Source organism: Ailuropoda melanoleuca, chromosome 8, assembly GCF_002007445.2.
Source record: "Ailuropoda melanoleuca isolate Jingjing chromosome 8, ASM200744v2, whole genome shotgun sequence".
Lineage (NCBI taxonomy): Eukaryota > Metazoa > Chordata > Mammalia > Carnivora > Ursidae > Ailuropoda > Ailuropoda melanoleuca.
The window spans coordinates 646,392-656,723 of record NC_048225.1 but is presented as its reverse complement, the minus strand read 5'-3'; the positions used below and the strand labels follow the sequence as shown (position 1 = coordinate 656,723).

Here is a 10,332-nt window from a genome sequence, read left to right as displayed (position 1 = left end):
TAGAGGGAAGATTACTTTTCCTCGCCTACGTCAGTACGTATGTAGGGAAGGTTCTCCGGTTGGGTCTTGTAAGTTAGCCGGGACAAAGATAGCGTAACGAGAGAAAAACGGAAGCTTATTAAAACGTGCATCACACACGTACAGAAGACAGCCCTCCGTGCTGACGAAGCCGCATAGGCCCTTAGAACTTGGGTTTAAATCCCAACAAAGGAAACGAGGTTTGGGGCTCCTGGGTGAGAGAGGAAAGGCAGAGGAAAATGGCCGGGGAAGGAGGATAAGCAGGAGTTCTGTAGGACCCGCGTATTGCAGACTGAAGCCCGTGCCTTAGGCAGTGCTAGGCGCCGGGTCCTCCTCTTCCCGATAATTCAGAGGCAGACATCTCTACAGATAGAAATTCACTCTGTAAATACAAATTTCCTCTCGGGAAAGAAAAGCCTGCGCCCTGTTTTTACAGCTCTTCCTGCCTGTGATGGTTCTCCGAGGCCTTCAGCTCGGAATAATCCACATACCAGAGAGACACGTTTTTGAGGGGGGACATTCCGGTGCCGCTAAGTACGTGGACGAAATGCATACTTTCCCGAATTCTTGAAGTGCTTCATTAAAAGGAATAAACAGAACCCAGCACATAGGACCTGGGACGTGTGGGCCCCACCATGGCTCCTTCCTCCCACTTTCAGTTACTTAGAAGCATTCTGAGCATTATCTTTCCATCCATTTTTTTAAAAATCACTTTATATTTCTGTCTAAAGACTTTGTTTTAACATATAAAAGCCTTCATTAGGGTCCTGGAACTACAGGAATCTGAAAACCCACTTGATTTAATGAGCTTATTTTACACAGGCGCACTTGACCCCACTGACTGCAGCAGAGACTTCTAGAGCTAACTCGTGGAGAAACTGAATGTTCATGACGCCTTTAAAATTGTGTCTGTATCAAAATCAAATTTTCTAAATTTGAGAAACATTTAAAAACTTAATAAGTAAACTTTAATCCTTTCATATGAATTAAAATCTCAGCAGCTCCCATTTCAAAAATCAATGAGTTAAAAGGACGATAAAGGTGCTCTATTTGTCGGTTAAAGGGGAGCCCCTGTATATTGGCCGCATACCATTTACTTCTTCACAGGAGGCTGGGACCATTGGCTCAAAAGCTTGCCTGTGCCAGACTCAAAATTTCACACTTCTAATTGCTTTAAATACATCCCCAATAACCGCATTTTGCGCCACTTAGAGCCCGTCTGCTTTGCATACACGGCATTTGCTAGCTAAAGACAAACCTGTAGGCCATAAAGGTCCCCAAGCTGCGGCTGCTGCCCGTCCTAGCTCCCTGGCTCAGACACCCCATCCAGGGGTAGTGCGACATCACCTAGACGTGTGAGCTTCCGCTCCGCCTCTCTCGCCTGGGAGTTCCCTGGAGCCCGCCCCCTCCAGCGGTGGTCCCACAGCTCGGCTTCTGCAAGGTCTCCTGCTGGGAGGGTCTTACCCTTGCGTGGAAGTGACAACACCACTAAAATAACGTTCGGGTGGAGTGAGGCTGCCACAGGTGATCAGCCCCCACATCCTCCCGGAACTCATCCCAGAAGGAACCACAGTCCTAAGGAAAAGCCTTACAAGTGGAGAAAGACCATCTGTCACCTGCAGGTGAATACTAGGCAAAGGGGGCCTTGCTCTCTCTGCATTTCCTGACAAGGAGACGTACCGGGAATGTACTGTATGGTGACTAACATAATATAATTAAAAAAAAAAAAAAAAGGTTTCTAGGATCCCGAAAGCTGATGCAGGTGCAGGAAAGGCTGTTCCTGTGGTTCCCAGATGGCAATCATGTGAGGGATCCCGACAGCGGAGTCCGTAGAATGATTGGAAAGCCTTGAACATGTGCAATAAATAAACAAAACTTTAGATGACTTAGAGAGTTCAATGCTCCCCATGCCCAAGGTAAAGGAGATTGCGTAAATACTGAAACCATGGACGTTTTAAAAGACAGCTTAAAATCACTCTGATCTTTGCAATCTATCACGCGTGTCACAATGCGTTAGATTTGGGCTTAATCTCTGCTGCTTTTGAGTTATATGGATGTGGGAAACAAAGGCAGAAGGAAATGTAGACAAAATGAAATGCCCTTAAAACCTGCAGCCCATTGACGAATGCTGGAGGCAGGCAGGGTGTGACCTTCTTCCGGGAGCTCCCAAACTTAACAGTTAATGCTTTTCTAGAGGAAAAACCACCTTAGCTTGACAACAGCCTGGCCTCCAGGATCCTGAAGGGTTTCTTTAGCATTTGAAAATCCTTTTGGAAACTTCTGTTACCTTTACTTCCCCCAACCCCAAAGTATATAATCAGTTGCCTGTCACAATCCGGGACAGGATCCCTTTCTGCCCACGGGTCCCGTCCCTGTGCTTTAATAAAACCACCTTTTTGCACCAAAGACGCCTTAAGAATTCTTTCTTGGCTGTGCTCCGGACTCCACCAACATTCCAAAACTACACCCATATGGCCTCGAGCAAATCATTTAATTCATTCATTTAAGAAATATTTATGGAGTATCTATCCTTGATGAGGGAGCAGAGGGCTAGCTGAGGACAAAGCAGAAACTAGCACCCCACACCCCCTCCCATGTGATACGTGTGACATTCCTCAGGCACTCCTGCCAGCCCTGAGGAAAAACAAATGGTTCACTGTGAGAGATCACAGTCCTGGAGGACTGGAGTGTCCCTCAGTTTGCAACTGTCCTCGCTATTTACAAGGAAAAAGCTTTCTTATCGATAGCCTAACTTCCAGAGACCCATGACTCAGTTTCCTGAAGCCCTAACATCACCGTCCCCTCCACGAAATTGAGAGAGGCTGAGGCAGAAGAAAATGTAAATAAAGTTGAATTTCTTTTGAACCTACAGCCCATTGACAAGGACTTGTGATAGGAGGAATGTAACGTTCCTCCAGGAAACTCCCAACGGTCTTCACGTTAGCGCCGCATTAGAGGGACGAACAGCCTTGGCTGGACAGTAACCAGGCCTCCAGACTCCTGACGGTCTTTAGCACGTAGGGCAGTCCTTCTGGACACCCCCTTTGTCCACCTCCCCGACTCCCAGTATATACTCACCACTCCTCCAGACCCCGGTGCAGCAGCTCTCTCTGCCTACGGGTCCCGTCCCCGTGCCTCCATAAACCACCATTTTGCACCAGAGACGCCTCAAGAATTGCTTCTTGGTCATCGGCTCCGGACGCCACCCCACAGAACCTCACCTAAATTTCACAACATCATCCCCTGGACATAAATGTTAAAACTGTCCTTGCCCAGGAGCTCACAGGCTAGCAGAAGAGACCAGTAAGCAAACCCTGCGCAAGGCGATAAGTCATCATAAAGTTGAGCCGGGGACAGTAAGGGAACAGGAGAAAAAATGTAACGCAGGAGGGGGTGTGGTTGGCAACAGGGCAGCTTCCTAGAGAAACAATATTTATCGTGCATATTATCTTTGTGTGCACTCTCATGGGTCTCTAATGTCTCAAAGCAGTACGACTAAGAGCAATTACATTTATGTAGACCAGGGCTGTCCAACAGAAATGCAATGTCATAAGTAATTTTAAATTTCTAGCAACCATATTGGGTAAAAAGAAACAAGTGAAATTATTTTTAATATTGATAACAAGCCAACGTATCTGAAACATTATTTCAACGTGCAATGAGTGTAAGTTATTGAGATATATTACATTCTTCTGTATTAGGTCTTTGACATTTATTATATATTTAATAGTAACCATACATCTCAATTCAGAGGAAGGTACATTTCAAGTGCTTGGGAGCTTGGCTGGGGACTACCTTATCAGACCACACAAATCTGTTTTCCACCAGAATTCATTCTATTTCAAGTATGAAGACTTCTTAAAATATTTTGAGGATAACCACATTATAGTTTGACAGTTTTTAAAGATTTATTTATTTTAGAGAAAGAGAGCATGGGAGGAGGGACAGAGGGAGAGGGAGAGAGAGACAGAGGATGTCCAGCAGGCTCCACGCTGAGTGCAGAGCCCGACACGGGGCTCGATCCCAGGACCCTAAGATCCAGAACTGAGCCGAAATCAAGGGTCAGATGCTGAAGTGACTGAGTCACCGAGGTGCCCCTATAATTCGACACTTTTAATATCCACTGACTGATAAATCACTGAAAAAGTCCTTATGAATACATTTAACAATGCTTTTCCATGTATGGTTCTTTTGTATAAGAGTGTCTACTGTTAAGAAACAAAATTCAACCAAGTAAATCTGAAGATGTAATTGGTTTCATTAAAGGGTCATGAATTGGGCAGCATCCCTTCCAGAGCACGGAAGGGAGCTCCAAGGGGCTGTACAAAATGAATGGTTTTACAGGAAGGAGGACGGGGTGAGAAAGTCATTAGCAAAAGGAAAGGATTGTTCCCGTAGGGGGAAGCTGGGGGTCTTATGCAGATGACCTCATCTTCCTTTGGGGGGTGGAGAGGGCCCAGGCGGCTGACTCAGTGGTGCTGGAGGGGAAGTTCCTGACTGACCGGTTAAGACTAGTTCCTGGGGGACTGAAACTGCATGTTGGTTAGATATCCCGCCCTGTGTGGTTTTCTTTCTAACACTCCATTTATTTGGAAAACAGTACGATAGAATATGGTAATGTATCGCACCATATTACAATATGTCATGATGTAATATGCTCAAGGATTTTGGCCTGATAAACTCTATTGGTCGCTACTCTGACGTCCTGCCGGCAGAATGACCCCTGAAGGTTCCTAAGGTCTCCCAGGTCCTCCTCCTGCCTCTCACGCACCAGTTAGGAGACCTCAGGCCATACACTTAGCCTCTCTTAAGCTCGGTTTTGTGTCTTTACAAAATGAGCAGTGGGGCGCCAGGGGCTCAGTCTGAGCGACCAACTCTTGGATTAGGCTCAGGTCCTGATCTCAGGGTCTGGAGATCGAGCCCTGCGTCCAGCTCTGTGCTCCGCAGGGAGTCAGCTTGGGGTTCTCTCTCTCCCTCTGCCCCTCCCCCACTCAGGTGCTTGCGCTCTCTTGATCAAATAAATAAATCTTAAAAAACAAAAACAAGAGCAATATCTACTTAATAACACTTGTCAAGCGTTCCAAGCAACGGGAGTGTAGTAACTCATTAAGCCCTCAGCACGGTCCTTGAGATGCTGTTATATCATCCGCATTCCAACAGATGCACACGGAAGTACAGAGATGCTAAGTGATTAGCCCAAGGTCACTCAAGGTGACTCGGCAGTGATTTGAACCCAAAGCCTGCAGGGTTAATCCCTGTGCTCTACTGCCTTCCTTAAATTGCAGTGCCTCTCAGGTAAGTCGTGTAGATGCCTAGTGCAGGAAGCTCCGGAAATGTCTGCTCATTGTCACTGTTACTATCAGGATTCTAATCCCTGTGTTGGTGCCTTTTTAAAAGGCTCTTTCCAAGTCGAAATGCCTCGCTTCATCATGCAGAACACAGCCCCACATCCCATCCCGCACAGAAATCTTTTTTTAATTGGGTTGAGCTTTCCTCTCTAAAGATACCTTTTGATAGCTAAAGGGCTGCAGTACTCGGCCCGTGATTCTGCGTCTGAGTTCTGATTACCAATAGTGGCAATTCGGGAAGAAGGAAGCCCTCTCACACCCCACCCCCACTCACAGGGAGTCGCAGGCTCAGGAAGGGCCTGTTCTCCGTCAGGCTCTGTGCTACCTGCCGGTGCTATGCTGGTAAACACAACACATGGTTCCGGGCGCCTGCGGGGCTCCGTGGGTGAAGCGCCTGCCCTCGGATCTGAAGGTCCTGGGATCGAGCCCCGTGTTGGGGGGGGAAATCCTTGCTCAGCAGGGAGTCTGCTTGTCCTCCCCCCAATGCTCTCCTACTATCTCTGTCTCTCTCAAATAAATAAAATCTTTAAAAAAAAAAAAACAAAACCCAAAAACACATGGTTCTTGTTCTCGTGGAAATGTTGACAATGGAGTATGACATTAATTTATAAAAACAAATTATGTTATACAGTGTCATAAAGAAAAAGAACAAAGAGACCGTTGGGAAGACAGTCTGAGAGACAATGTAGGTGGGGAAAGTCAGAGAACATCTCCCTCAGGAGGGAACATCTAGGGTAAGTAAGTCCTGAAAAATGGATAGGAATTTTCCAGGTAAAGAGTGAAGGAAAGAACATTCCAGGCAAAGACTTGAAGCAAAAAAGCTTGCCACACTTAGAAAGTGTGGGATGTCATAAGGGGAAAGGGGCAGAAAATGAGGCTGAAAACCACGCAGGCCATGTGAGAGTCTGATAAGGAGAGGTGTGTTGTGCAATTTGAAAAAATACCTGTTGTTTGCCCGGTACAAAGTGGAAATGAGCTCTGACTCCTCAACTCCAGGAGTGGGAATGGGCACAGTTTTAAAAAGAAGGAGGAAGACCGACTCCTTTCAAGGGTATTAGCATTGCTTCTAAAAGACTGAATCCCTTCAGCGTTGTCTGATAGTTTTGCCTGGAATTTACTTAGTAAACAGCCACGTGGTCTACTAGGACACATAAGACATCAGGAGGTGAAGACGGTTGAAGGACATTGACGGTGACGAAACAGGGACCAGCAGCAACGAGCGTCAAGTTATCTCAGGAAGTGACAAGAGTGACACGAGTGTCCTGAGCATGACCCAAGAGTGAAATCAAGCTTGGGGCGACGTTCTGAATTACAGCACTTATTACATATTGTATATTGAGGTTTAAACCATCTACCCAACACACGGGACTGAAGACCAGGTTGGATCGGGACAGAGGGGATGAGGCTGGAGAGAATCGAATAAATTAATGCAGGTGACGCACTCCAGAACGCACACTGACCCGCCATTATTATCTACAGTGATCTGTTTTCCAAAATAGAATTTCAAGTTAACTAACACAGGGGAGTAACAAAACCTGTGAGTCAGTGAGTTGGCAATGTCGCCATGTGTTACCAAAATGACCAGTGAACAGGAGCGTGACGGTGCAGACGGCCAAATTAAAATATTACGTGTAATATGCAGTAAGAACCAGATTTAAAAAAAAAAAAGAATGTTGCAAAAAGGGAATGTACTTTCTAAATATTTATCCTATAACGATGGTAGGTTACAAGTGACCTAAACAATAAAGCAACGTTGCGATTAATCTAGCCGAGTGCCCAGGAGGAAACTGCTAGTATATGGCCAGCCCCCGGAGTCTTTCTACAGAGAGGCAAGGTCAGCTGCACCCCAAAGGAGGAAGTCTCCCAGTGCCAAGAGATGGACCCTCTCGTCCCTGCTGGGTTCCTCACTTTTCTCTGTAGGACTCCAGCGGACATCTAGAACTTCTTTAGACGATTGGCCTCTGCTTGTCCCCCAACAATATTCCCCATTACAGTGTTACTCCTGGTTTCAAAGCCCCAATAAGTCTACAGGAAACAAAGGACAGAGAATTACGAATCAGGCATGCTGAATACCAAAAAGTAAATGCAAACAAGGGAATTTTGCTGCCCTGATGGTATAGAATGGGCTGTTGGTTCCAGCCCAGGCTGCTAACACGTACACTGAGTCCCAGATTTCACAGCAAAGTGCTGAGAACAAGACAAGGAACTTTTCCCGATGGGTAGGGCAGGCATGAGACTCCCTGAATGAACAAGCCAGGGGTGTTTCCCCCTCCCCAGGATCGACAGTGTGAATGAAGAAGCATCTTCGAGAAAGGGATCGAAATGTAGTTCAACGCCCACAGGGTCTTCATGAAGGAGGCTGGAGGCAGCCTGGGAGGGAGTTAACAGATACAGAAATAAGGAGTTTAAGAGCAAGAGTGACTTTGATGGCTTTATTAAAATGTTCATCACAGAATTCTTTACAAAGCACCAAGTGCCCAGAAAGTCATTCAACAAACAGCAAGACCTTCTCCATGCAGGACATGGATGGAGGAAGGCAGACCATTCGCGCTCCGGTTTCTCACTACGACTGCCGGGCCCTCAGAATCCCGAAGCTTCACTCAGGTCTGACTAAGCAGCACTGACTCTGAGCCAGTTCTGTGCTCGCAGTGCTGTCCCTGCACACAGGGCGCGAGGGTTCACACGCATATTTATGTATTTACATAAAACAGCTTTGAGTTGCAATAGATAAAACATCTTAAGGATGTCAAAATCACAATACGTTGAACCCATTAATTCAGAAGCGTAGACGGAGTTCGGGACCTTCTTCACGAAAGAAACGTGCGCACTATGCCCTTGACGGCAGCCCTGCAGATGGGACATCGCCGCAGGGACGGGGCGCAGTCTCGGCACACGACCAGGTGCCCACAAGGAATGAAGACGATGGAGACTTCTCTGTCCATGCACACTTTACACGTCCTCTCCTCCTGCAGCCTTCTCAGCTGTTCTTCCAGCGGCAGGTCTAACGAGAGAGGAGAATTCTTAATGAAGCCAGGAAAATAAAACCCGTGCTTTCCACTGGTTTACATCGTTAATGCTATTTTACCTGAGGCGTTTTCCGGGGGAAGGTGCTTTATGTCCTGTTGCACTGCGGGAGAGACACAGAAAGCGTTATTAATAACAACTATGGTTAATACGGAGTCACAAAACAGGTATTTTTAAACTAACAGCTTAGACTCTGCCCAAATGCTATAAAATAACTGTCATAACGTCAATGCAACAAAAATCTTCTTTTTGGGCAAAATTTATAAATTCGATCGAATTATTTCCAGTAATCCCGAAGTATTGATAAGAGCCTATTTTCTTTTTTTAACTGAGCAGCGTGAATCTGCAGTTCCAGTGAGCTAACATTCGGGGTAAGGTTGGTTTCAGGTGGGCAGGACCGCGATCCAAGGCTTCCCTGCGCCACTCGTCACAACAGCGTATTTCCAGCTAACCTAGAAAGTGCCCCAGGGTGAGTGTGCGGCACTCACCAAAGAAGCGCTCGTACAACACGGGGTCGATCTCTTGCAGAGAGCTCTTAAACACGGAGACGGCCGAGCCCCCCTTGGCCAGCACGGTATCGATGAGCTCCCTCGCGTGCGCAGACGCGTGTGTCTTCTGCTGGAGCGCGCGGCGCTCCCGCTCATCGATCACTCTGGCGGCAAGCAGACTATCCAGGATCGGGGCCACGTCGCTCAAGTGCCGGAAAAGCACCATTCTGTTCTTCCGGACCAACGATACGTCCTCTTTGTTAAAAGAAGGAAACAAACACAAACGCGTTCCACCTCCGCTCAGACTCCCTTCCACACGGACACTTAAGTCATGATCCGCTGGCTCCGCGGGGCACCGCTAGGCGCGGGGGTCCCCGCGGCGTCAGGCCAGCACTCTGCGCTGTGTGTCCCTTCACCGCACGTCCCCAGCGGACACCCGCGGGAGGGACTAGTACCCCCACCAGCACAGGGAGCAAGGCAAGCACACGCTGCAGGACACGCGATGAGAGAAGGCAGCGGAGGAGGTCTGCGACAGTCCGCGTCCCGTGTTCCGCACGGCTGCTGCGCCTTCAACCCGCTCCAATTCAGAACCTAACGAAACTAAAACTCCAATTCAATCTAGCCAACTTGGGGAAAGGCAGAATCAAGAGATTCAAATGACAGAATGTTTATTTCTTAAATTATCATTCACCTGTGACATTTCTTCAAAATTCCAGTTTAAGATAAATTTTAATTATTTTCCCAAGTTAGACAAGATATTGCCATCACCCAAATCTTTTATAGTAAGTGGGGAAAGGCGCCAACAGCGTTTTACAAATTAAATCCTACTTGTCGATGACACCTTCCTGTCCATAGAATCGTTAAATTCTCCACCGAGATCCAGATTTTGTTATCTATTGATAAAATATTTCATATTTTGAAATTCTGCCATTTTATTTTCTCCTTGGAATATGACTTGTGAATCTAAGTTTATTCATTATTACACAATTTTACCATGATCCATAAGGCTCCTTCTATAAAATAACTAATGACGGAAGCTGGGCTGTCTAAAAAAAAACTATTCAAGGGGAGAGGACTGTTAGCTTTTAGAAACACTGACTCGCTCAAGTAATAGGACATAAAACTAGAACCATTTAATAAAAGAGTCAGGGCCAGAGATACCCATTTTGAAGATAACTGGTGCTCTGGGGCCCAGGATGGCGTGTGGCACCAAGTGCGTGCTGCGTAAGTAGCTGCGGAACGAACGAGCAAGCAGGCGTCGGTGATCTAACCAGCTGGAGGAGCGGAGAGGCCGTGGCCACAGGGCTAAGAACTGGGACCTGACACACTCGGCTAAATCATCTGGGAGAGAAGCGGTGACACCAGAAAATTAACACAGAGTGCACACCTGATGTTGACAGGTTCGTTCTTCCGTCTAAGATTTCTTTTTCTATTTTTTATTTTTTTTATTTTTT

The 10,332-nt window shown here is 46.8% G+C and overlaps 1 protein-coding gene across 2 annotated transcripts in view; it reads right to left on the bottom strand.

Annotated features, from left to right (window-relative positions):
* Positions 1 to 7,784: 7,784 nt before the first annotated feature.
* The window catches only part of LOC100477152 (baculoviral IAP repeat-containing protein 3), an 18,925-nt gene continuing 16,377 nt past the window's right edge, over positions 7,785 to 10,332 (bottom strand). Inside the window, exons 7-9 of one of the 2 annotated variants that reach the window (XM_034665641.1) lie at positions 8,879 to 9,133; positions 8,452 to 8,493; positions 7,785 to 8,367 (exon numbers count right to left, since the gene is read on the bottom strand). In XM_034665641.1, coding sequence (XP_034521532.1) covers positions 8,174 to 8,367; positions 8,452 to 8,493; positions 8,879 to 9,133 — 491 coding nt within the window. In that variant the 3' untranslated portion in view covers positions 7,785 to 8,173. The remainder of the gene's footprint in view (positions 8,368 to 8,451; positions 8,494 to 8,878; positions 9,134 to 10,332) is intronic. The other variant, XM_034665642.1, reaches the window with a different exon arrangement.